Genomic DNA, 26987 nt, shown 5'->3' on the forward strand with positions numbered 1-26987 from the left:
GTGTCAATAAAATTCTGAACATATTCATTGTTGCCAATCTGTCCGACTCAAGAGTTGGTTTTTGTCGTAATATTATCATCAAGATCATTGACATTGTTGACTGGTATTTGCGTTTGGAACGTCTCGTCATTCAAGTGTTGATGACCACAGGGTTGTTAAACCATCAATCAATCATTTGATGACAATCTATTATAAAAGATAGATATTCATACGTAAAAGGACATATTTGGATGATAAACCAGCATAAACTGTTTGTGAACAATGGTTTCAAGAATACAATCTTGTTCAGTAAATTGGCACTAATTCAACATGAGACTGTTTATTATGCATTTTAGCCTTTTTGATGCTCCCTTATGTGGATGACTGCTTAACAAGTCATGTGATCAGACAAATGAAATTCAGAAATATGGAATTGATTGGCTGAATTACAAACAATTTTATCTGTTGTAGCGTAAAATATATTGCATTTTAAAATGCCAGTAAGAAGGACAATCTTTAATATTGGAGTGCAGTTATACAGTAGAGCTTCAATCAAACTCGGCAAGACACTTTCCTCCAACTTCACAGCATCATGCTTGTCACGTGTGATTGCACACAGATTTCATTCAAATGCAATTCATTGCAAGATTCCATCCATCACTACCAAAAACATGCAGACTCCTACTCAAGTCAAATGCTTCTTTGACTCAAATGCCACAAACACTTGCCAGTATATTGTTTGGGATAAAGGTTTGTGTGTGTTTAAAATTAATGTTTGATACTTTCAGTAGGTTTAACTATTAATGATCTATAGATACCAGCAAGGCTGCTATCATTGATCCTGTTATGGACTTTAGTCTGATTAATGGCAATGTTACTTTTGAACATGCCGATGAGTTGCTTGCCTTTGTTAAATCCAACAACCTTGATGTTATTTACATCTTGGAAACTGTAGGTTTGCATTGAGATATGACTTTATGACCCCTTGAGTTTATTGTCGAGCAATGCTCTGATCACTGTAGTTAATCAGTTTTATATAATATACGACATAACAATATCTAGCATGCTCATGCAGATCATTTGACTAGTTCTCAGTATCTCAAAAAGCGTCTTGCATCTCACCCTCCTGTAAGTTAATCTTGACTCTACAAACATGATGCTTCAACTTTTGTTTAGCAATCATAATTACTCACTATTTTGGCTCAGGTCTGTATTGGTGTTGGTATCACTCAAGTGCAAACTACTTTCAAAGAATTCTACAATCTCGACAATTCTTTTGCTACGGATGGTAGCCAGTTTGATTATTTGATAAAAGACAAAGAATCCCTTGCTCTGGGAAGTTTGAATATTGTGGCATTGCATACTCCTGGCCATACACCTGATCATACTGCATACCAAATTGGGGATGCTGTTTTTATTGGAGACAGTTTGTTCATGGTAAGCCATTATATCAAGACTCTTGCAAGACTAGTTAAATCATTCATGTTCTTAATTGTATTGATTTGATTGTTTTTAACTTTCAGCCGGATCTCGGAACTGCCAGATGTGATTTTCCTGGTGGAAGTGCCGAACAGCTCTACAATAGTATCCAAGAACGCTACTGGACACTTCCTCCTTCTACACGCGTGTTTATTGGCCACGACTATCCTAATGGTCGCGAAGCAAGCTGGGAAACTACCATTAAAGAACAGCAAAGTGCCAATAAGCATGTTAATCTGTCTGTTGAAAAGTCTCAGTTTGTGCAGATGCGCACCACTCGTGATGCCACTTTGTCTACCCCAAAACTGCTGCATTTCTCACTCCAAGTAAATATGCGTGCTGGCAAATTTGAAGCTGTTGCTGGTAGCAATCAAACGTTGATGGTGAGATATCCTCTTCGCGTACCTGTCGGATCTCTCTGATGAAATTGGTGTAGATATCTGGGAATCAACCTCAACTCTTTACATATGCCCAATAAACCAGTCAGTGTTTTTATACCAATTTTATTTCTAAATGCAGATTGAATAGACTATTTTATTTCTCTTGCATCTTTTTGATCACTTTTTTTGCTCGCTTGTACATAGTTTCCGTTGCTGCGACATTCAACACTTTCTTTTTGTCCAAGTCCTTTTCATCGCCGTCCTCCATTTCCGAATCTTTGTCATTATCATCTCCTGTCTTTCCGTCTTGTGTCTTTATGGCTTCTTTGGCTTTACGAACTTGTTCTAGAATCGTATTGGCCTCAACAATGGTTTCTTCCTTTGCACGAGCACCCATATCCTTCATATAACTTAATGCATCTTTAAACTGTTTTTCGGTCACCTAAATCATGTATGCCAGCAATTAATACTCGACATCAACGCATTGACTATAACCAAAAATGAACAGATTTCAAAACTCACCATGGCTTGGTAATATAAATTTCTCAAAATCCATATCTGCCGCACTTTTTGAAATTTCCATTGTTTGCGATTGTTGATGAATAGATCTAGATAGTCCATAGCAGCCTGTTTTGCTTTAAGATCTGGCTCATGATCGAGTTCATTTCCGCCCTTCTTTGATCGAGCCTTTTTATTAGTTGCCTTGGATGGTGGTGGAACAAGAGTTTGTTTGGCATTCTCAGTATCATTTTCATCAGCAGTTTTTTGAGCAACAGTTTCAATAGAAGTCGGTGCAGAATCATTGGACTCGATACTCGGATTGGGATTGGCAGATAAATTTAGCAATTCCTCTTCCAATTTGGCCTTGGACATGATTCGACGCTGTTTCTGCATGGCTTTACGGATCTCAACAGGCATTTTAGGCGTAGGCAATCTCTTGGCTACCTTGGCTGCTTCTGCTTCTGCTACTGCCGCTCTGCTTTCTGCTAGTATTTGATCTTCTCTATTTTGTCGCTCAGGATGGACTGTCATGGCTGCTGGTGGAGTCATAGAGACTTTACTGGTGGACGATGCATTCTCTTCGCTAATCGGCAACCCCTGTCGCTGTAGCCATTGCTCCTTACGCTTTCTTTGCAACTCACTTCTCTGCTCTGCATCAAGTTGATGACGATGTACTGCAGCTGGCTCGTTGATTCGAGGAATGGGTGCTGCTACAGTGAATTCAGGAACTACTTCAGCGACCTCGGCTACATCTCCATCATCATCAAATCGAATCTTTTTTGCAATACTAACTGACGCTGATCGATCCGCAACTCGTTTATCTGACATTTAATTGTTGTCACTTTATTCTTGAAAAACTTTTTGAAATATTATTTTTGCATTAAAAATTGCATCTAGTCAAAATCAACTGTCTGGCCGTCAATGATCATTTCATCCAGCACATCATTCCAGACAATCGATTTTGACCATCGGTAATGCTTAATTGAAATAAATGGTTTAGCCGCTACCTTTTCAATCTAAATTTGGAACCACATATGCACTGGCTATTCGGCAAAACTATCTGAAAAAATCGATAGCTTTAAAATGATTGATTCAAGCTCTATGAATAAAATAAAAATTGTGGAAAGTAGTCTTGAATATAATTGTCAATCTACCTTGTCTTGTAATTCAAAAATAACCATCAGACAATGGTAAAATGGCAGCTAGCCAATTCTTTAAACATTTGTATAGATTTGGTACGATAAACTAATTTTTAAAGCAGTATTTGCTTCTAAAAGACACTGATAAATGCATGTTATTAGACTACGTTTACTACTCTCTAAACTAGAACGTAATTAAAGTATTTAGAATCCAGTTAATACAGCCAATATTTTCACGTAAAATATACCTTTATCATTAGATATAAACTTTGAAGCCATAGTGTGGTTTAAATGATGCTAAAGTAACAATTTCAGCCTTGCTAGTCATCATACTGGCATTCTCAAATCGCGTCAGCAACTTCATCTTGCCTAAAAAACATTGACAGCATCGACATTCTTATCAACTAAAACTATGGAAAACTCCAGAGACTCATTTGTCGGTCCAGGATATGTGGCTACTCGTTCAGATGCTCTTGAAATCCCAACACAAGAAAACTCGGCTTCATCATCTACCTCTTGGACTGCTCCAGCACAATTGCTCTCAAATCATCCAGTAAATGAGTCTGATACAAGCACACCGCAGCCTGCTTCCAACATTGACACAAGCCAGTCATCTATAAATCGCAATGGCTCTACTTCATTAACAGAAAATATATCAATTGACCCAGCTCCGCAAAAACGACTAAATATGCCTATTCCATCTATTTCTATTGCGCGGTCTAATCTGGACGATGGTGATATCAAGAAATCAGTAAATATGCAGCCTGTTGAAGGAAAAGTCCAAAGTGATGCACGCCATCACCATCACCATCACCATCATCTAAATGTAGAAGAAAAAGAAGGTGATATGCACGATATGCTCAAGTCTGACCGACGCTCACATCAAGGAAGTGTTGAAGTGATGAATCAACACATAGAATCTGGTAAATCTCACGAATCAGATACTCGTCATTCGACTTTAAAAGGTATGCCGTCGTCCAAAGAAACCAAAAGCAATGAAAACGTGGGTCAAAATAAATATGTTGATGACAGCAGCAACGTGTATAGCTTTGATCACTTTTTGGTTTACACCAAGGCTGTCGAGTATCCTCGTCTGTTTAGCACGATTTGTGAAAAAAGATTCATACTTAGATTTTTGCAGTCTGCATTTGCTACAAGTAAGATCATAAACATGGCTTTACACAAACTACTTGATATAATCAAATCATGTGCTTTAAAATACTGCACGCTCACGTAAACTAACCAAAAGTCTATTTCAAACTTGAACACCATTATGTGAGTGTAGGTGCCTTTTCCGGAATGTTTGTTGCAGCTACCTGGAATCATTATGGATCAGCAGCTGCAAGTGACTCTGGTTTGAATGTCATGTGCTTTACCTCTATTACAGCTCTAGTAAGATTGTGAATGGAGCAACTGATAATTTTTACGACATTCAATAGACTTGTGATACTGGTATTGAATGATGGATCATTTACCTTTTGATTTTTTGCCAAATGACTTTTACCATTAGTTTGTGTCGCTTTGCTGTATGTATCTATATGCTTTTCCAGGATCGCTTGGTATTCCACCACATAGACACTGGCGATTTTCTGGAGTGGAAGTATCTATTGATGCAGTTCTTTCCCTTTTGTGGCTTGGCTCGTCAGCACGTTTAGCCACTTACGCACGCTGTCCTGAAAACCGATTTATTCCAGCTCCCAACGGATCAGGAAATGTATACATGATAGATACGCCTACACTCAACTGTTTTGCATGGCCATTATCCATCACAACTGGATTTTGTTGTATGGCATTTCATATTGTTACTCTGACGATGGGCATATGGGATCTGCAACGACAAGCATATATTGATGCTAAAGAACGCCAAAGTCACATAATGTTTGCACGAGGAAACTGGAAGCAGTAACTTTTACGGCTGTCGCAAGGGATATAAGAATGGAAATATAAATGAAAATTTGTCAGCAATCACCATCAGTGCGTCATGCTTTTGAGACAGTATTTATATAAAATCCATTTAGACTTTTGTGTAGGGCTGGGTTGCTTTCTTGGTGATGTTGTTTTGCAAATATTGGTAGATTGTTTACTGATTTGAATGGTAGGAGCATCTATCGCTCGCGTCTCCTGTGCCACGACAATCTGACTTGTTGACAAGACCTGCTGCCCCACTCGATTAAATATAGGACAACGCCGCTCATTTGGCCTAACAGCGGTTGCTTGCTGAGCTTGTGCTGGTCTTGTGACACGAGAGCTTCGGTGTTCTACCTATATAGTATACGCTAACCTAACGCAATCGTGAGATTTTACAAACCAAAAACTGTTGTTTCTAAAAGGCTTAATAGCAGTCTGCTTGACACCATCAGAATGTTTCCAAAACATGAAAGTGGAGTTTTCTATATACCAAATAAATATTTCCCTCCTGTTCTCATGCCTATTGACATCAAACTCCATGACCAAGACGCCATAATGTGGCGTATTGGTCATATCCATTCAAGGCGCGCATTCAAATTCAAGTCTGGGTTTAAATCATAATAATAGCACTTGGCTTCAATTTAACTTTTTTAAACTAACTTGGCTTGGAATTAGAAAATTGTCATTCAGTTTAATATCAATTTGATCCCAACATTTATCTGCTGCAATTGACCGTCCAACTTAAAAAACGCTTATATCCAGTATCTGATTTGGGCTATTGATTCAAATAGGTAAATATTTGATCAGCTTTCCTGAAATTCAAAGCCAATTTGAATAAACGGAAACCCATTTAGGATGGATTCTGATAAAAATGCATCAACTGTGCTGCTCATACTGTTTTATTCTAACCCATCAAATTGTATATGATAGCTTTTATCCTTGATAGCGATTGATGGCACAAGCAATTTTTGATGTCGGCCCAGCCATCTCAATGCAACTAGAGCAAAAATACCTAGTAGCCGAACCATTGGTTCAAACCAATCAAACTGCTTTAAAAGAAAATGAACTTCAAGAAGTTGAAAAGGCCATCACATCTGCATCAGAAACACAGTCATCCCACACTATATCAAAGGAACCAAACTACACGTCTTGCCCACAGCATTCATCGAGTTTTTCAACAGATTCTGCTCATATAGCATGCAACAAAGAGAATCATAAACATTATGATTTTGAAGGTATTGATTTGGATCAGCCATCAGCAATGCCTTGCGATATGATTAAAGATTCAAGCCATTCTCTCAAGCACAATAGGAAGAACAGTCAAAGCAGATTTGATGAAACCTTATCCACGCGATCGCAACGTAGCAGACACTCAAGCAATAGTCCAGCTGGTCCTGATTCATTTAAAAAAGAGTTTAGTGTGTTTGACGATTTGGTAAAATCTGCAACCGAATCTGACCCAGCAGCAGCTGTCAAGAGTGGAGTTGACATGCCGCTTTGTTCTGAAACCATGGCTATTCCAACTCCTCCAAATATTGCTGCAGAAATGAATCTAGCAACACAGTCTTACTCGAGTCAGATAAATCAGCCACAATCACCTCCAGCATCACTCACGTCTGCAATCAATTCACCAGATCCATCATGTCAACAGTCCTCTACTCATGATCGTATTACGACTATACATCACCAAATGGATCAATTATCAGATCTCATAAATGCTACTGCATTGTATGCTATATCCTATGATAGTGCCATCACTTCGGCGTTTCCTAATCAGGAGTCACGCGATAATATTGAAAGCAACGAGCCAATTCAGCATCAATCCAACCTGGATAATATAATCGAAATTGATCTTGAAACTCAACCTTTCAACTGCATTTATGCAAACGATCATTTAACTTGGGACTCATCTACACCTAAAACACCTGATTCTGAAACTTTTGGCACTTCTAGAAGCATGTTTGGAGAATTAGGTTTGCCCCTGTTCAGTCAATTAGATGTTGAGCAAGAGATTAATGATCGTTTCGAACAGATGCAGCGCGATCATCAGACTGCAAGAGAAGAGTTTATGCGACAGTTTGATACAATTTCGGATTCATATAGAATATGGAACGACGGCAGTACAAGACAAACCAATCATTTCGAAACATCCAATGGTATAGTTGCATCCACTGAGACCATAAATGAACCAACAAGTCACAGCTTGAATCAATTTTTGTCAGATAGCGAGACTGAGCCAAATCTAGCTGCTGATAGCAATCTACTGGATGAACTAAATGGCACCGAAGCACAGCTATTGCATACATATGCTCAAAATGCATCTGAAGAAATACTTTTTCCTCTAGACTCTCATAGTTTTTCAAGAGATGCTCCTATTCTTGAGCCCGGATATATCCCCAGACATCGTCGCATTCGTCAATCATACGATTTCAACAATGATCCATTTTTCTTTTCCGAGTCACACACATTGCATACACTTGAAGATGACTATATCGATGGGAACGAATTGGGTACCGTGAATGATGAGTCAAATCCAGGTATTATACTATGGACAGATAACGAGGCTGGGCTTGATTTGACATTTCAAGCAATGCCGGAATCTGAAGAATCGTATGACGAAGCAGAGTTTTTTGATGGCGAAGACTTTGCGCCAATACAGTATCATTTTAATACGATGTCTGAACCAAATCCATTTGCTGCGTATTTTGACAGAGCGCTGAATCAAACCGATACGTATTTTGGGCATGGACTGCGTGATGTGACTGTCGATCATAATTTCTGGGATTTTGGAGATGAATCAAACAGACTCACCCGCCAGGACCATGCAGATGAGCATTCAGAAGTCAATTGGTACACCCCATCAACAGCCCATTATGAAGATAATGGCAACTACAACGAAGACCAACGTCTTGATACCGTAGCTGAAATGCTTGAGCACTCCTATCACTCGTCCAATAGTTTGAGTCTTGAAGAACCATACGTGACATTTGTATCTCATATGCCAATTCGACATGCACTGAATGTAATCAATCAATCCCGCCTTTTTGATTTTACATATGAAGCCCCTGATCAAAACACACACGACCATACTTATCAATCCAGTTCAATTACGTATCCACTCAACACAGTTCGGCATAGACGTGTACAAGGATATCCCACTTTCCGTGCAAATGCCGAGACGTATCAATCCAATCGCGACACCGTCTACGAGCGTCTTGCCAATGCCATATACAATACAGATTGTCCTTCCGAAAGTGACGAAGAGGTCATGTCGTCGTTTTTTGTCGATGCAAACGGTGTTGTATGCCAAAATTTTGCCGAGTGCTTGCGTGATGCAGTCGGATGGGATGATGGAAGAGGTGTAATAGATTTAAACGTATCAATAAGCCTGCTAGACTCGAATGGAAATACAAAGCCTCTAAATGATTCTTTCAACCATTTGGATTGGAATGATGACAACGAAGACAGTCACGACAATGCCAATGTGACCACTGATTACGTTCTATCCACTGGCGTCAACACATTGAATGACGTATATCGTAATACAATCGATTCAATTGATAACGATCAGATTGTAGAACTCAATGCTCACCAAGATACAAATTACTGTGATGACAATGGCTCTGATCAATCAGACGATATAGAACAGCAATCAAACCTTGATCATGCCAACTCATCTTTTATTCGTACACTGTTCCCTGAACACAGCCGATCGCGCGGTGCCGATTGTAACGGTAGTAATAGTAACTGTAGTCACAATACCAAAACTCATTGCAAAGCCATCACCCACACCTGTAACGGTGATTGTTTGGGCCGATAGATTTGTTTCTGGCTGAAAATGAATAAACTATTATTTCAACGATTTCTGTTTATTGACTCGTTTGGCACGAGGTGATAGTACAATTTCACTTTACCAACCCAAATGTAACTGATATTTGGATAGAGCAGTTGCAAAGTGTTGAATTCAAATTATTCCTGCCCTATACTATTATAATCATCAAAAGTCTTTGGTCCCAACTTTGCACGAAACGCTGCACGCTGATACTCTTGATCAATATCAATGTCTTTACCTTTTCGAGCCATCCATGCAAGAAGCTTCTTTACCATTTCGGGCCGATAGCTGATTGCATGAACCAGTAATGGGTAGATGTGAATAACTTCTGCACTCTGATAACGATCTTCCAAATATTTGACATGGCCCAAAGCACCATCAAAGTTTCCAGTTTCCAAGTATGCATATACTACTTTGACATGGATGGCCAAAGATAAAGATGGATTGTACGAAGTTAAAACACTGATCAGATATTTTGCGGAATCAGGATCTCCAAGGAATTTGTAGCCGTTCACCAACCCAGAGAGAGCATTGGTGAGCGAGCCATTTGACTCTTTGACATACGCACTGATAGCACCTATGACATCACGCTCAGATTCGAGCAATGGACCAAGATGCTTTGCCATAGCAATACAAAGACGAGATTGGACAAACTGATGATTGGTGACAGCGCAGTATGTGTCCCACATGTGTTTCTCCTGACCTAATCCAGCATACGCAACTGCTTTTTCGGTAATCATAGGATGTGTGATACGAACTCGCTTTTTAATTGCTTGATTCAAAGTCTGCAAGGCATCATGGTGCTCGCCAATATTGTTGTTCGTAACCATAAGGCGATGGTATATACGAGCATTTAGATCGCCGCCTTCATTTTGAAACTTTTTGATCAATTTCAATACAGTCAAGTCGTCCTTGCAAGAAGCGTAATAATTAGTAATCTTGGTAAGTATCTGAGGAGTCCAGGAAAATCCAGCTAAACGCATCATTTCTATAACACGCGCAATCCCGCTCTCGTCACATTTGAGCACATATGAGCCTAGCAATACCTCGTAGGGATATATGGTCAAATCAACTTGTTTCAAAAGTTCAAAGTATTCCAGGCCGGTTTTTTCGTCATCATTGAGAATATGGGCTTGGGTCATATTTCCAAGAACCAAAGGACACATGTGATCAAATCCATGTTGCTTGATCTCTGCATATGCTTTCAAAGCAGAGGGCAGATTATTCATTTTTGCATAGATATAGATCATGAGTGTTAGCACATTTATGTCAGTCTTGGCTTCGACGGTCTGCATAAGTTCAAACATGGTGGCTACTCGATGGAGTTTGGTGTAATGAGATTTGGACTTGAGGACTTGAGATTTGTTGTTTAAAAGTGCTTGAATGAGATTAAAGAATACCTTTGGTGGAAGATCTGCCAGAAAATATGAGTTTGAGGACTCCAGATTGATAAAACTGCGGTATGCTAGGATGATGCGATCTTGTTTCATATATTGGATAATGTCGGCAATCGTTGGCAGATGATGCATCGAATGTCTAATATCAGCAGTATTAACTACATTATTATTATTTTTTGTTCCAGTAGTGGTTTTTGTATAATAGTGTTTTGTAAAAGGATCTGTGCTGATATTGAATAGTATAGAGATTGGATGATGAATGGGAGTTGAACGATGAACCAGCAAGTGTATTGATGAACTGGTAGTACGAATATGCGAGACGACAGCAAATGAATGATTCAATCGAAGCATACAACTACGAAGCATCTTGCTCTTTATAATAACTGAACTAGTCGAGTCAAGTTCAAGTTTTGAAAAAGAAAAATAGAAGATCAAGTCAATGTTTTCAACAGTTGAGATTGTCACGAGTGAAGTTGGATTCTTGCAGATTGATTGTTTGATCAAGTCAAGCAATCAAAATTCAATTAATGCAAGACTACAACTCAGTGAAGATGGATTGACAATTGAAATGAATTGACAATTGAAATGGATTGACTGTTGAAATGAATTGATTTATCCAATCAATATCAAACTTCAGCTTGGATTCAATACAGCGCGACTTTCCTATTAGTCGCATTCACCAGGTTGATTCATATCGATACTCGACCATAGACCAGTCAGGAATCTTGATAAGGAAACACTGCTGCTTTTTACTATTCAATACATTCATTTTCAGTCATATCGGGCACTTGCAACATTTCTCAGGCCTGTTGGCCTCATGTGCAGGTATGACTTGATTGTCCATTGGCGAAACAATTCTTGGATGGATCTGAATATACATAAATGTACATGAATGTCAGTCATCTTCTATTAATACAGTAACTGACTATCCATATATGTTTGATACTAGCCTCGGATCCGTCATCTTCGTCGTATTCTTGTACGCAATCTGTCCATCCACAACCATGGCAACACCACCGTCAATGATATGCATGCTGTAGGAAACCGGGCAACTCCCGCCAGGATTGATCATGTCACTCATCCTACTATTGGTGTTGATGGAACATGCTCTGTATTGAATGCATCTACTGGATCCCCTCAGACTCCGACAATCATGACAATCGTACCTTCTAGCAGCTTTCTTGCTTCAAATCACTCACATTTGGCTTCACAAAAGCTTCCTTTTGAAACTACAAACTCTACAGATATCGAGTTTACTAAGCTAGAGTCTAATCATCAACCCAATTCAACCAGCATTGGATCACTGTTGCATCCACCCTTGTTTTTGGATTCGTCTCGAGTGTCGTCACTTTCCGCTGCACATGCTTTGGACTCTGCTGCTTTATCCGCCTCCCATCATGATCAACATACTACTTTAATCAGATCTCACTTTTCGTCCAATACTTCAAAACAAATTCCATCAGATTCAAATAACGATACTCAAAGCATGCCTGACATATCCTGCTCAATCCAATCCCAAACACTGTCTTTACCTCCTATACAGTCATCTATAGATGCGCGTTCAGATACTTCACATCAGCTTTTAACAAGACGATTGAATACACTGAGATTTTCTGAAATGTCTACAAGTATGAAATCTTCTGCTTCATCGTTTAGTGTGCATCAGATGTTTCAGGAGCATTTATCCATGGTTGTCCATGCTCCGTGTCATGAATTATGCTGTAGCTATTTTACACTGGCAGAAAATTCGTATACTCTTCCGTTTTATACTAGCGAGTGGATCGACTTGTGTAATGTAAGCAATCATGTTAGATATTTGGTTTTAAAACTAGAGTGAATCCATTTGGTGGCTGATGTTGTTTCTTTTTAAAATATAGAACCCTTCTTGGGATGTTTTGTTGGATAGTATATCCATGTCCTATTTACATCAGTGTTTGCCTCGATTTATGCTTTCGTTGTATTTTAATTTGACCAGAAATCCAGCTGCTGTTTCAGTGATTTCGCAATGGATTGATCTGGCCAACATGTCATTTGTTTGCAAAGATGTATGCATGAGGTTTTTAGCTATAAATATTTGAATCTTGCACATCAATCAAGAAACGCAGTGCTAATTTTTGCTATGAATTGGTTGTGTGCATGCATTTGACTGCAGTTGATAGATCTTGACTTACAATTTCAGCCCAACACAATTTTGATAGAGTTGGAAAATGGGTTTTATATGCCTCGCACTTCTGTTACAAATGTAGGCAGATTGTTTTTAAGGTCTAATCATCTATATTATTGAAAAATGACTTACTCCATGATTGTACTGATATATCTGCTAAATATTTACAGGACTGTCCCCCTGTCAAATCTGTTGATCTCAAAGTACAGCTTACAAAAGTCAAACCAAACAAGGTAAGGTATCAAATCATGAGGAATTGAAAGGTTTAGACGCAATGATTGATTTGTTGCATGCATTTTCACAGGTTTATGCATCTTATAAATACGCACAGATCAAAAGGTATGCAGTTTTGCAAGAATTGCGTGATATAGAGTACTTTCTGAGGGTTGATTTGCTTACACGTTGCGTATTATGATGCTTAGAATCATAGGATTGCAGCGACAGATTACAAAAGTACAGGCATCTACCAATACAATTTTGGTCGAATCTGCTGCTCATTTTGCCAAACTAGAGGTTGTAGAGACTGTGGTAAGATTGTAGCATATGCTTGGTATCGTATTACTTTTGGAATTTGTTTTTAAACCTTTTTTCTGACTTTTTAATTGTATGCAGGCTAATGAGGCCGATGCTATTCGAATTAGAATCAATGTTACTGAAAATGCAATCATGGAGCAAACACGGGAATTACAAAATCGTAAGTAAACAGCACCGATCCAACTTTAGAGCTATAGATTGCATATTAAGAGTATTGATTTACTTTATTGAACACTCTAGGCAGTTTAAGATTGAACGAAATTCGTCAAATCGTGAATGAACGGCAAATGCAATTAAGTCAACTTCAAGTGGAAAGGGATGAAGAAGTCAAATGTTTTCTGCGTGCTCGTGATGGGCTTGCACTCACCAGGCTAGTAATGATTTGGCTGCAGAGTTGAGATAAATGGATTGATCAATACTGACATGTATTATCTGTATATCAATTATATGACGATTTGCTATATTAGAAAGGAGATGTCATGTATTTTAAGTCGAGTTTCCAAGCTTCAAAAAAGTCTGACGCATGATCTTAAGACCATGTTTCCTATTACCGAGGTAAATAACTACATCTTTTTCACATGGTTTATTTTTGCCATTGATTATATACTTTTTGGTTTATTATTAATGATTCATCTACTGTATCAAGACCGATTGCCCATGCATACGAGGCATAAAACTTCCCAATTCAAACTTCACTGGACATGATGATGAGCGCATTGCAACAGCCTTGGGTTTTACAGCCCACTTCATTACACTTTTGGCGTACTACCTTGATGTACCATTACGTTATTATATGATGCCAATTTCTTCACGGTCAACTGTATGGGATGTTGTATCGCAGCAATTTCAAGGAAGTAAAGAGTTGAGTCATGGTTGTCCAGGATTTTAGTTTTAGTATTTTCAAATTCTCTGTGTTTTTCTTACGACTATCCAATACTGCTTTGCTAGGTTTCCTTTGTACTCTCGAGGATCTGAACGTATCCGGTTCGAGTATGCCGTGTTTTTAATTAACAAGAATGTAGAACAGGTATGGTTTGTCATATCTACGACTAAGATTAGCCTTCAACACGATGTTTTGTTAAGGAGACTGATGGGTAGTTTGTATTGGTATATGTAGCTGTTGAATTTTGTTGGAAAACCGGTCAAGAATTTACGAAACACACTCCCTAATTTAAAATTACTTTGTGATACAATCGAGTCTTGGCATGAGCTGTAAGTCAACCGCATAGTTTTGTCGAGTATGTAGACATGATGTTACATTTGTATTCAAAGTTGGATTTTGTTAAAACTAATATGATTGTTGGTTTGGGTTAAATATTAACTATAAATCTAGCAACGACGAAACACTCGAGTCCAATATTGTGAACTGGGAAGGAATAACAGGATCCAACCCAAACAGAAATGCGATTGACAACATTAGTGTTTTAGGTTCAGCTTTGGAGAGCGAAATTGAAATCCCATTTGTATCTCAGTCTAATGTACATCCAGTGAATGACAGATCAAATGTGTCAACGTCGATTTTGCCCATCACGTCTGCTTTAAATACAGACACGGACTTGCAAAAGAGTGGCAATCCCAACATGACGACTCAACCCAAAAACGTTTTTGCAAATGATAAACGCCTGCATTCGCAAGCTCAGATCCCATCCACAAGCTCATCACTGCTTACACATTTTCCAGTCCGCTCATTGGATGTATCAAAAGAGAATCCTGCTTCTGTTTCTACAAGTGGCAATGACACACATAACCAGAACGGTGTTAGTGCCCATAGAAATAGCGTCATGAATGATAATCATAATATCGATTCAGTGAGCCTAAATCCCTCATCTTCAAGTCAATCACCTCAAAGACGACTTCCTGAAAATGTTAAACTTGGACAACTTTCAAGCGCACCAAGAATTTCTTTGGTCTCACAGCTCATGTGGGGAGCATCAGAAATGATTACACCACCGCTGATGGGAGATGGATTATCGGATTGAGTTTATAAAGAGAGATTTGATGTTTTTATATATTTTAATTGATTTTCAACGTAGTATATCTAGCAAGATATGGCTTCAACCTAAGCATGGGTCGATAAATCAATATTTATAGGACTCCGACACGTGTGCTGGATGGCTTACAAATTTAAAGTCGATTTCAAGCCCAACTTTCCCTTGACAAAGTCTAGTTATTTGGGTGGAATTTACATTCTACTAAAACCGCCATCTACAACCCAACTAGCCAGTATTAATATACTAACGCCCACCATCCCACAATCATTTCATCCCGTTCGGCTTCAACCCACTTTAGACTTGGTCGCATGAATCATTACGATACTGTGCCGGACAATGAGGATGACCTACACGAGACTACCGGCGTAACTATTCCAAATACACGTCATGCGAGAGGGGATAGTGGTAGTATCCGTAGTAACCATAGTGCTTCAGACAGCATGGCGGTTTCATTGGTGGATACTTTTGAAGACAAAGACGTGGTTCGACCTGGTACTGCATCAAACAATGCTGCGCTGTATCATGTCATGTAAGTGATGACATTGATGGTCTTGTTGTGTTGATGTCTGAATGCACCAAACGACCCATTCAGCATCACCAAAGTGATAGGCTCCTTGTTCTGCTCATTCCGGGCCCCTGCCGCGAATCGACAGCTTCAAACAAAAGCATTTTGGTGCTCGAGCATGCTTAGTACTCCACCATGTTCTGCTAAAATGCAGTGGTTGGCTGCACCTGATTCTATCAATGACATTCCTTGTCATGAATGGGCTAATGTCTATTAAACTAACCATCATTGTTCTATAAGTTGTGTTATTGCAGGCACAGGGATCTTGCAAGTGCCCTTTGCGCTCATGCTTTCTGGATGGGCTGGCGTATTTTTAATGCTGTTTGCAGCAGTGGTTAATGACTATACTGGGAAAATGCTGATTCGATGTCTATATAATCGAGGGTAAGTTGATACCATTGCATATGCTGAATGCATAGCATATCAGTCATTTAGGCTGATGGGATTGCTTTGATTCTTCCATTTGCTTTTTTGGATTCCGGCAATATGCTGAATATGGATAATTTTCATCGAACTCTTACCGGATTAAATCCAACCATTTCTTATGCAGACAGCGAGTTAATGGCAGCTATCCTGAAATCGGTCGCATAGCATACGGTGTCAATGGGGAGCGTATCGTAAGAGTATTTTACACGACAGTACTTCTGGGTGTTACCTGTCTATACCTCATTCTTGCAGGTTTGAATCTGGAAAATATTATAGGATTCCTTAATCAAAAACAATGGATCATGGTTTGTGCATTGGGAATTCTTGTTCCATTTGTGCTAATGCGTACCCTGAAAGAAGTTGCCATTGTCAGGTATGTCTAAAGCTTTGATTTCACACGAGTGATTATGAGGATAAGACAGACTTCACATTTAGTTTGCATAGCTAACAGTCTCATTTATGGAGCAAATTAAAGTCTCTTTGGCGCTCTTGCATCGATCATTGTTTGCGTTTTGGTTGTGGTTCTCGGACTGATTGAAATACCAAAGAACGAAGGAAAAGTCACCCATTCGTTCATCAATATTGCCAATATGCCAGCTGCATTGGGTTCATTTTCATTTTCGTTTGGTGGAAACTATGTGGTATGTAGCTAGACTGATTGGAAAAATTGATAGGCTGCATATTGATCAATTTAATGTTTGCCGAATTTTGAAATGCATAGTATGCCGAGGTAGAACGATCCATGGCTAAGCCACAAGCATTTCCTACTGTGCTATCTCGAGCCATGTCTATCATCACCGGCATGTATCTTTTAACATCAGTAGTTGGATACGCTGCATTTGGAAACTTGACCAAGTCACCTATTCTGGACAATCTTCCTCACGGTAAGTGGATCCGGGTTGAAATGAGCCGAGTCTATACTAAACGAATTGTGTATTAGGATGGACAACGACCGCATCCATTGTGATTATTACAGCGCACGTCCTTCTTGCATGCCCGCTTCTCGTGACTACGTTTTCTGTAGATATTGAGCGATATCTCGACATTGATGCACCCGAAGACACTGTTCGACAGCGCACACAACGAGCTATTCTTCGCACATGTTTAATGGTTGGGATTGCATTTATAGCAATGGCAGTTCCCTACTTTTCAGACCTGATGACTTTTCTTGGCGCCGTAGCCAATACGATGCTGATCTTTGTGTTCCCAGTAGTGTTTTACTACAAGATATTTGGCCTGCAAGGACGTAGTATAACGGAACTGGTTTTTGGAGCTACTATTATATTTATTGGGATATTAGGTGGAAGCATTGGTGGATATGAGTCGTTGATGGCTTTATATCGCGATGTGATGGGTGAAGGTATAGGTTTTATCCAACATTGAATGAATCAAGGAGTTTATGATGGTTCAGTGAATGGATCGATTGAAGTTTTATGTATGTACTAAAATTGAAACCAAGCCAGATGTTGAATGTATGATTATTTATCAAGTGTTGAACCAGTACAACTGTAACAATTTATGAATGATGATTCAATGCCAACAATTTATGAATGAAGCATTTGATTGATTTGACATGAATTTGGGCAATCTGACACACATTTGGGCAATTCAACATATATTTGGGCAATTCAACATATATTTAGCTAATTCAACACATTTAAACCATTCAAATTGTTATTGAAACAAGCGCAAACGACAAGACAAGTGATAGTAACGAACAGTAGGAATAACAGGTCGGTGCAGCTACCAGTACAATCTATCAAGACAATGTAAATGTATTTGAATCAATTGGTTGAAAACAGTTTAAATGACTTACTTTTGATGTAAACCAGCAGACAGACGCAGTGGTTTGCAGAACAGCAACTCTTATTACAAGACACTTGCAACTACTACTGAAACATCAATGATCTGGCCATTGATACTGTGGATTGCTACAGCACCGAGTCTAGTCATTGGTAAATCATAGTTGCACATGCATATCAAACCATGTAGTTTGAATCCACTAACATCAACTATGCTATTCAGCGGGAGTTTGTTCGGTCACAGACCGTTTATGCATTGATCAGAAGAACATTGTTCTTGGACAGTCTTTCCCTATATGGTATGCCATCAACCAAATCCCAACATTTCTGGACCAGACTCAGCTGATCCTCACCATGTTCACGGGAAATATGCAGCAAGTGGCCGACCCTTGCAACATTGCATTCCCAGTAGTCATGACATTTGGGTCCCCATTGACATTGGGTGCAGTGGATTCACTTGGATATGCTGGATCATTTATTGTTGATATACCAAACAATGCACAGATCCAGTCCATACAGGCTGCCCGTAACCAATTCTTTTTCCAACTGAGGGACTCGCTGTCAAGAGTGTGTCTGACTGGACCTTATCAGGATGGAGGAACGTTTACATGGGCAACTCTATGTAAGTTGACTGACATGTCGATTGATGACCAATTGTGTTGTGACGATCTTGTACTGACGTTATTGAACCATTGCAGCCATACCGCCAACCACTCCATCCCCCACCTCGGGAAGTTCAGGAACTTCAGGAACTTCAGGCTCGACTAATCCAAACTCGAGCACCGATCATTCACCTTCTAATGGCAACAACAATCATGCCAACCCGCCAAATGAGCCAAACAATGGCAACACTGAGTCTAACAGCACGTCGTCTGGCCTTATTGGAGGCATTGTTGCAGCCGTGGTGCTTGTAGCTGTATGTATTGCAGTCTTTATTTTTTACCGTCGTAAACGCGCAGCCAACCAGCTTTTGTATGGTGAATGCGGCGAAGGATTGACTCCGTTGGCGCTCCGGCGTCATTCGTCCTTTTCGCTTCTCTCGTCCAAATCGCTTGAATCTGCGACTATTGTCCAGCCCAACTTGTTGATGTCTGGCATACGGACTGAAAAAACATCCACCACGTCACTTGTTGGACCCATCTCGTCAATATCAGACTCGAGTAGCTCAAACATGCAAGGACATGTTTTACCACAGCCTGCAATGTACATTATGAATTCATCCAAGAAGGCTGATACGTTGCGACCAGGTTTGATTCCTACTCTTGCGTCTCAGCAATCAGCATTGGGACTGTCAGTTGGATCGTTTGGAACTTCGCCCAAATCATTTGCTTCGTTGACCCATGATCCATCACATCCAATCTACCAAACACAGTCGCTTTCAAAACTAGTTGTACCGTCGCATCATGCCAAGTCTGCATCGTCTACTGGAACGTTGAATGTACCTTTGGCATCGGCAGAAGATTTTAATCTTTCGGCAACATCAGGGTTTTCATTGCAAGATGCACGTCTGATTGCAGATGCATTTAGACAAGAACTTGCAGATCCATCGCATGACTGGGAAGCACGATCCGAAACTTCGTCGCCTAGCCGTCCTTCCGACGACGATATCCAGTATGCAGACGTTGACGATGAAAATCCATTTGGAACAGGCAGTCGCCCAACAAAACGGGACGACAATGCATGATGCAACACAGCAAATATGTATGATATAGACGCTTTTATATATTGAATTTACAATCAGGGTTGATATGCACAGTCGATTATCAAACAATAGAGGTTAATCGAGTGCATGGCGTCTGTCGTGTTTGTGAATATTTTTTGTATGTCTAATTGAGTGTTTTCCTAGTCATGAATCAAGTTTGATGACTGTTTTTGAATAGTCAGCCACATACCCTTTATTGATTTGGAGTTTTTTGACTTGATCCAGTTTTGCTAGCTCAACCGTTGTAGTAGAATATTGGATGTCGTTTTGACTTTTAAAATAGCCATTTTTTACTTTTTGGTTACCTGTAATCTACTCTTTATTTTGAAATGGACTATACTGTTACCCTATGCGTACAAGACTAGTAATTGAATAAACATGACTGTCTATTTAATTGGTGCTTTGTATTGTCATGCGCAGTTGTATACTTGATTAATGCATGATTCAAGGGTTTTTATTGGGTCGCATCTGCCAATATAACAAAATCATTGGCTTGGATGCCAGAACTGCGTGGACAAGGTTACTGGCATGACTCTTGAATAGTATCCATGCTTTTGACAGAGATTGACGAAGCAGAAAAAAATAAAGTATCGTTTCCAGGAATCTTGGTCGAGATATTTGCTGCAATACCCACGCCAAACCCAGTCTTGAACAGCGCTTTCACTAATGCACCAACTAGATCTCTAGCCTTTGTAGTATGATCAGTCATTTGCTTTTCGGTCATATCAATTGTTGTCTCCCAGGGAGTTCCTCCTATTTTCCAAGTAACATGCGTTGTAACTTTTTTAGAGCTGGCCGGATTGGCATAAGTAGATATTTTGTAATTTGCTTTAATGGAAGGTGCTGCATTTACGAATTTTGATACAACATCTTGAACCACTGAAATGGCACGACGAGCGAGAAAGACACTAGATTGCATTCCCGCCTCTTTTGTGCTATGACTTCCATTAGCCGGATTTGATATTTTAGGTATTTCAAAAGGCAGCACCATTTCAATTGAATCTGATACTAAAAAGGCTAATGCGAATACAATCGAAACGGGTGGATTATTTTTACAACCATTGTCCTCTTTGTGATTCGTTTCCTTTTCTTTTTCAATCCAGTAATCCGCTATATCTCGATCTCTTTCAACAATTAGCATTGGCAAATCGCCTCCGCAATCGTTGATGATGTTGCATACCCCAACAGGCCGCATATACGTATCGCAATATAGTCCGTCTAGCACACCAACCAAGATCCTAACACGCATTAAATCGCATTGTAGAATAGCAGCAATGGTATGCAAAACTGGTCCTGAGATTAGAGTGGGTTGGAAAGGTGATCCTTTTAAACGAAAAAAATGAATGCTTTGCGATACCACCCGATCATGTCGTTGAGGTGTAACAAGGATTCGCCCATGCTTAATCACTTGCGAAAGGTGAGCAAGATGGCTACTTATACATGTAATGTAGGATTTGTGAAGAGTGGTTGTGCGAATATTGTTGCTGCCATAGATATAGATACCAAAAGATCGCATTATGCGCGGTGGTGATTGAACCAAGGATGCTCGAGGAGATATGTATGCATTGATCATTGCAGCTGTTGGATGTTCGTCATCAGCAGTTTCATTTTCTTCCTCTGGTGCCTCGTCATCTGTATCATCAAAAATTGTATCGGTGATATCTATAGGTGAGTGGGTTGTAGTCGCAGATGTATTTGGTACAAGGGGTAAACTCGAGTTTGTTGTCATGACAACTTTTTGAGCATGAAGTGGCATGGTCTTGGATGTGGCACGACAAAACACAATGAAGGAATCGGAGCATGTATTTTTTGATGTCGAGAATGTAGTAGCAGGCGAAGATGCACAAAACTTTTGCAGTCCATTAAAATAAACTGTGTTGGAACTACCACCAATAGATGCCAAAGGTTGTTCGGCAAACCGAATGCTTGTATACAAGGCATAATTGTGCAATTCACGAAGCACCATGACCAACCGAGCCATAAGTCTGTGACCTAGCACGCTTTCTGCTGGAGAAAATACTGCCCGAGACGGTGATGCAATCGCTGTTGTACCACCTTTTCCACCATCTCGTGATGAATTGAGCATAAACTCAAATACTCCTGATTGCGAGTCGTGGGATTCAGCTGCAATCCCATCTGCCCATACAATTTGAATGTGCTTTCGAATGCTGGGAATTACTAATGAATCAGTGAGCCCAATGATCTGAAGTCTATATGGGGCACGAAAGCTAATGGAAAACATGTCTGCTTGGTCCCACATTAATTCAGACAAACTGGTTTGTGCAATTAAAGGATGCACTAAAGAGTTGGAAGGTTGTTCAACTACTGGAGACGCTAAACTACTCGACGTGTCTGTCCATGGCATCTTGGATACCAACAAAGTCAACAAGCTAGGCTTTTTATCTTTCAACGTGGCTAGGGATAATGGCACCAACTTTGGTGTAATGGGTGAATTCGTGTTTATCACCAAAGTCGAAACATCTCGAGTCGATGGTATGGGTGGACTTGAAGCATATCCTGATTGATGGTTTAAAGAGGGAACTGGATTATTGCTTTCAGTTGGACTTTCTACCAAGGTTGGCATGGGTTGAATTGAAGAGCTAGAAGATTGTGGATGCAAATACTGTTTTAGTATCGAGTCATTGGGATTATTATATTTTCCAAAATACATAGTATGCTTTTCCGATACGCAGTACATTGGTGAACACGAAGACAGCATAAACCATCCATTGGCTGTTAGTACTTTCAACAGTCCTAGAATCAGCATCCGACTCGACAGGATAAATTCAGGCGTGCCTTGATCCATCCACGGATCTTTTTTAAGTCGAAATGTGGCAGACTGGCCGTGTATGTATTCATCAGAGATTCCTAGTGGCCAATGGTGTTTGATAACAGGTCGCACGAGGTCCTGGACGAGATTTAGGTCCATTAGTGGCGATGCATTGTCCGCGTAGCTGCTAATGGTGAGCAAATTGGTTTCCAAAAGCGATATATTAATCGATGAAAAGACGAGATCGCTTGATACAGGGCAGGTTGGTTCGTTGAAATAAGTTGATGTTGTTTCTAATACGCCAGGAGCGATGCTTAAAATAGGTGTTGGCGATGCTAAAGGAGCACATGGAGTAGTCGACGGACCAGTGGTTTCTATTCGTAGATTAGATTTTAAAGTGGTATGTGTAGCCACATTGGTAGTATAAGATAAAGTATGTGCTGCCGCTATAGTTCGAGTGTCAGTGGAAGAAATAGAGCCAATGCCTGATGGGATCATATCATTGGCTGCAGCGCCTACATCTGTGATGGAGGATGTTCGAATGGTTGGTTGGATTGTGGTGGGTGATGTGCAATTCAATTCAGGACATGTGCTTGGATATGTGGCGGAAATTACACCAATAGGTTGACTATGACCAGCAACTCGCCCATACATTTCTGTAGCAAAAAAAGAGTCGCTACGATCGTTATGATTGACGCCATTCCTAGCCACAATGCTGCTGCCACTTTCAAAATGGCTGCTGCTGGCTTGTGTACTGGCGAGGCGGATGAGTTGTTTCTCGCTGCTGGCGGTGACCGATGGGTTTGAGGAGCTAATTGAAGATGCCATTGGCGTGGCTTGAATGGTATCTGTAGATTGCATGGCTGATGAAGGACAATAGAGCGGTAGCGGAGTATCTAGCAGTGAATCTCGTATATCAGATGATTCACCATGGTGTTGGTTGTGACGATTTCGTTCACGAGCACGACGAGCACGAACAGCAATTTGAGTTGCACGCATTGGATTCAATCCTCGTTGGGGCGTGGGTATTCCAGGGGAGGCTGGTGCTGATAGATAATTGATAGAAGATGTCTCTGCATAGTATAGTGATTGCACTCGTTGTGGATGACGATCAAGAGGAAGACTCATGTTGCGTTCTGGTTGAACTATATCGATATGGATTGTGGGTCTGCTTGGTAGTAGACGTGTGTGTGCCGGGTATATTGGAACGCCATCTACCATTTATTTGGCAATTATTTTAAACCAGAATTTGCTATTCTCAAAAATTACTTTTATAGTATGAAAACATGCAATATTTTAGCATACAGTGGGGTGATTATCATCAGACCATAGTACGGGTAATTAATCAGTGTTATCCAAACACCTAACGGGTCAATTTTGAAATATTTGAATCAACCCTATCATACTGCACTTGATTCTGCAGCTGTCATACTTATCGAATAATGGCAAAACCCCAAAGTGATGGCTGTCAATGGTGTGGACACTTGTATGTTTCAGTATAATCTGACACCAGATGGAAGATCGCTTGATAGATTTGATTGGGGTTTCTGCTGTTTGAGCACTTGCAGACATGTAAAAGGCTGTCTTATGGCAGGTGCCATTTGCGTACTTGCTAGAATATAATTTCAACCGACATTCAAAAGACATGTTGCCTCAAAAATAGTTTATTTGTAAAAATACAGTCAGATATTCAATCATGTGTAGCTTTTATATTGCCATGTATGTTTGTTGGATCATAGCCCTTGATATACAACTACAAGAAATAGAATGCAAATGGCTCAAATTTAAAGTAGGTGGAGAGTCTAGCCAATTGATCAGCTACCATTTAGTTTCCGTTCACTGAACTTCCAATCAATGATACAACTCTGTTGTCCACGTTTCGGGGAAGAGTGCTGATCTCATCAGGGGGAATATACGATGTTGACTCGGCACAGGCAATGGGGAAAACGCCCTCAACAGAGGTGCTGACATTTCTTCCTAATGCCCATCCGTCATCATAAGCTTGGTAGACAAGGATAGTATCGCCAATGCTCAAAGGAATCTCATCAGGCATTTTGGGAATATATGTAGCAAAGGCACGCATAAACCGGTCATTGAGGGCAGTATATTGAGAAGTGGTGGCTGGCGTTGGAGAGGGTGGCTGAGTGTAGCTGAGAATTTGTTGGTTGTTTGAAAGCTCTACCGGACTATTTGTCTCGGAGTCTTGATCATCACGCACAATTGTGGATGAACGTGAGTGGTTGCTGGGAGAATTACTGTGCGATGCATCACGTAGAGAATCAAGACTCCTCAAGTTGCTGCTTGTATTAGCAAAACTGTTAAGGCCACCACTTTCGACAGATAGAGGGTAAAGCAATGCATTACTGTCCTGGGGGAAAAGGCCACGAGGACCACCGGATTTACGACGCTGACCACCACCGTTCATTAGAGTTTCCTGCCATTTCATGCTATAATCATTGGCAGAGCTTTTGCCCATGTTGTAATCAAAATGGTCATTATGCTTTCTTGGTTTCTTTGATTTCAAAGAAGCCAAATAGGATTCTTGCGCCATTTTCATTTGTCTGGCATGCATCCGCTTGATACCAAAGTGAGATAGTGAAGCTCCAAAAATTAAAATAACGACACCGACCACTGCAAAAACAACAATAAACAAAACATTCTTTTTGCTGGAGTATGGAGTGAGTGTTGGCAGAGCCAACTGTCTGGCAGTCGCACTATTGTTTTTAGTAGGTGGAGGTGTTGTAGATTTTGGTACACTGGCACAACAGGGATCAAATGCATTGGTAATGCAATACGTAGCAGCTTCTTGAGTAGTGACAAATCCTATAATAATTTATCAGCAAAATGTCAATTCACTGCTCTTGCTCATTCAAGTCAAGAATTTTAGTCTAATCAATGCATTTTATAACTGACCACATGTTGATGCTTCTCCCAACTGAGCACTTCCATTGAGGCATTTCCCACCAACAGCGCTAGACATGGGCTGGCGTGAACAGAAGGACATGAATGCACTCATTGTTGTGTTTCTATTCTCCAACGAAGCAGACGAAGGCGATTGCGAGCATATAGGAGATTTGAAAATATCTTGCAAGGAAGTGATGGCTGATGTACAAGTTTCTTTGCACAATGGAACAATGTTAGGGTTGACTCTGACAGTAGTAGAGCACAAGGTAGTGGAGGCATCTATCAGCATTGAGCATATAAGAGACTGGTGAAATCTTGTGCCCTGGCCAGAGAATGCAGGACATTGATAGCCAGCCTGGAATTCGGAAATATACTTTGATGCATTTGCTGCGCGCTGGTCAATAAATAAATCAAATGTTTGAGTGTCGTTATACTGAGCAGTAGTGAACAATATTCCACCCTCTTGGTTAGGACACATGGTTGTTTTTTGCAGTTGAAAGCATGTCACGGCTGATGGTTGCTGGGTTTGGGATACAGGCTGCGAGGGTGATTGACCCGAGCTAGTAGTTGTATTTAAGGTTGGTTCAGAGATTGGTTTTTGTGCAGGCTCTTGTGTTGAAAGTGTTGCATTCTGGTCAATAGTTTCCTCGGCAGGAAACATGACCTGAGCATTGCACAGACATGTGAACAGTAGCGAGAGTATGAACATGAATTTATACCATGACTGGGTCGGAGTTGAAATGTACAAAACCATTAGTCTTCGAGTCAATGAATATGTGATTTAACAAATGATCAGGACAGTAAAGTAACCAGACCAGAAAATATAAGTGTAGTAAGTATATGAAATGGTCAAGAATGGAAATAAAAATTGTTTTGATAAGTAGTAGGCTTGAAGGATGAGCATGGAAAGCCACTGTTGTATTGATAGGACGGCACATGACTCACTGTACATATCTCAAACAGATACACAAAGATAACCAAGTAGGCAAAAACGGCACACGAGTATCCCGCAATAGTTGCATTGTGGCCCCACACCGATGCTTGATGTACGCAATAATTAGTCTGAATGAGCGACGCGAATCTAAACAAATATTTACTGCTCTGTTTGGGAACTCGTCAATAATCCGATAAACTTTTTTTGATCATATTCAAATAACTATAGCAAACACCAAGTGCCACGTACAGTCAAGCATGTATAAGCAGCAGTATTTTAACCAACTAGAGATACAATGACGAAAATAGTAGCATTTGAACATTCAAAAGCATAGATAGTGGCAACTTGGTGGCGCCACTAAATGAATTCGCAGCTGAAACAACTAAATTCAGATTTAGCCCGAGTCGGTTTCTATCGTGTCCATTTCAACTCAATGTACTTTACTCAGATTTGGCCGAGTTTTATGTAAATACATAGTTTCTGAAACAATTAAATTCAGATTTAGCTCAAGCTGATTTCTATCGTGTCCATTTCAGCTCAATGTACTTTATTCAGATTTGGCCCGAGTTTTATGTAAATG

At 40.1% G+C, this 26987-nt stretch overlaps 10 protein-coding genes across 10 annotated transcripts; 6 read left to right on the plus strand and 4 right to left on the minus strand.

Moving 5' to 3' along the window:
* Positions 1–643: 643 nt before the first annotated feature.
* BATDEDRAFT_37037 (uncharacterized protein) lies at positions 644–1967 on the plus strand. Its single transcript, XM_006679536.1, has 5 exons — positions 644–729; positions 794–930; positions 1042–1107; positions 1186–1416; positions 1503–1967. The coding sequence occupies exons 1-5, from the start codon at positions 651–653 to the stop codon at positions 1878–1880; spliced, it is 891 nt and encodes a 296-aa protein (XP_006679599.1). The 5' UTR covers positions 644–650; the 3' UTR covers positions 1881–1967.
* Positions 1968–1992: 25 nt separating this feature from the next.
* On the minus strand, positions 1993–3167 carry BATDEDRAFT_89288 (uncharacterized protein; the record flags this gene model as incomplete). Its single annotated transcript, XM_006679666.1, has 2 exons — positions 1993–2280; positions 2361–3167. 2 exons carry the CDS (start codon positions 3165–3167, stop codon positions 1993–1995), a joined length of 1095 nt encoding a protein of 364 aa, XP_006679729.1.
* A 723-nt stretch (positions 3168–3890) lies between these two features.
* BATDEDRAFT_89422 (uncharacterized protein) lies at positions 3891–5384 on the plus strand (the record flags this gene model as incomplete). Its single annotated transcript, XM_006679594.1, has 3 exons — positions 3891–4635; positions 4764–4870; positions 4989–5384. 3 exons carry the CDS (start codon positions 3891–3893, stop codon positions 5382–5384), a joined length of 1248 nt encoding a protein of 415 aa, XP_006679657.1.
* A 3213-nt stretch (positions 5385–8597) lies between these two features.
* On the plus strand, positions 8598–9247 carry BATDEDRAFT_37038 (uncharacterized protein). The gene has a single exon (XM_006679537.1). The coding sequence runs from the start codon at positions 8655–8657 to the stop codon at positions 9204–9206; it is 552 nt and encodes a 183-aa protein (XP_006679600.1). The 5' UTR covers positions 8598–8654; the 3' UTR covers positions 9207–9247.
* A 108-nt stretch (positions 9248–9355) lies between these two features.
* BATDEDRAFT_25468 (uncharacterized protein) lies at positions 9356–10708 on the minus strand (the record flags this gene model as incomplete). Its single annotated transcript, XM_006679397.1, has 1 exon — positions 9356–10708. One exon carries the CDS (start codon positions 10706–10708, stop codon positions 9356–9358), a length of 1353 nt encoding a protein of 450 aa, XP_006679460.1.
* Positions 10709–11054: 346 nt separating this feature from the next.
* Positions 11055–15292, plus strand: BATDEDRAFT_25469 (uncharacterized protein; the record flags this gene model as incomplete). The annotated part of the gene is made up of 15 exons (XM_006679398.1): positions 11055–11082; positions 11391–11440; positions 11565–12410; positions 12493–12660; positions 12795–12857; positions 12950–13012; positions 13084–13118; positions 13202–13307; positions 13392–13473; positions 13554–13687; positions 13785–13868; positions 13960–14167; positions 14282–14340; positions 14431–14525; positions 14647–15292. The coding sequence occupies 15 exons, from the start codon at positions 11055–11057 to the stop codon at positions 15290–15292; spliced, it is 2667 nt and encodes an 888-aa protein (XP_006679461.1).
* Positions 15293–15494: 202 nt separating this feature from the next.
* On the plus strand, positions 15495–17746 carry BATDEDRAFT_89124 (uncharacterized protein). The gene is made up of 6 exons (XM_006679595.1): positions 15495–15833; positions 16110–16253; positions 16420–16668; positions 16771–16936; positions 17017–17179; positions 17236–17746. Exons 1-6 carry the CDS (start codon positions 15613–15615, stop codon positions 17676–17678), a joined length of 1386 nt encoding a protein of 461 aa, XP_006679658.1. The 5' UTR covers positions 15495–15612; the 3' UTR covers positions 17679–17746.
* A 230-nt stretch (positions 17747–17976) lies between these two features.
* On the plus strand, positions 17977–20191 carry BATDEDRAFT_37039 (uncharacterized protein). The gene is made up of 4 exons (XM_006679538.1): positions 17977–18028; positions 18131–18250; positions 18321–18719; positions 18796–20191. The coding sequence occupies exons 2-4, from the start codon at positions 18199–18201 to the stop codon at positions 19779–19781; spliced, it is 1437 nt and encodes a 478-aa protein (XP_006679601.1). The 5' UTR covers positions 17977–18028; positions 18131–18198; the 3' UTR covers positions 19782–20191.
* A 128-nt stretch (positions 20192–20319) lies between these two features.
* On the minus strand, positions 20320–23697 carry BATDEDRAFT_89286 (uncharacterized protein; the record flags this gene model as incomplete). The annotated part of the gene is made up of 1 exon (XM_006679667.1): positions 20320–23697. The coding sequence occupies one exon, from the start codon at positions 23695–23697 to the stop codon at positions 20320–20322; it is 3378 nt and encodes a 1125-aa protein (XP_006679730.1).
* A 520-nt stretch (positions 23698–24217) lies between these two features.
* BATDEDRAFT_35258 (uncharacterized protein) lies at positions 24218–26134 on the minus strand (the record flags this gene model as incomplete). The annotated part of the gene is made up of 2 exons (XM_006679493.1): positions 24218–25392; positions 25483–26134. The coding sequence occupies 2 exons, from the start codon at positions 26132–26134 to the stop codon at positions 24395–24397; spliced, it is 1650 nt and encodes a 549-aa protein (XP_006679556.1). The 3' UTR covers positions 24218–24394.
* Positions 26135–26987: the final 853 nt, after the last annotated feature.

The sequence above is a fragment of the Batrachochytrium dendrobatidis genome, assembly GCF_000203795.2.
Source record: "Batrachochytrium dendrobatidis JAM81 unplaced genomic scaffold BATDEscaffold_7, whole genome shotgun sequence".
NCBI classification, from domain to species: Eukaryota; Fungi; Chytridiomycota; class Chytridiomycetes; order Rhizophydiales; genus Batrachochytrium; species Batrachochytrium dendrobatidis.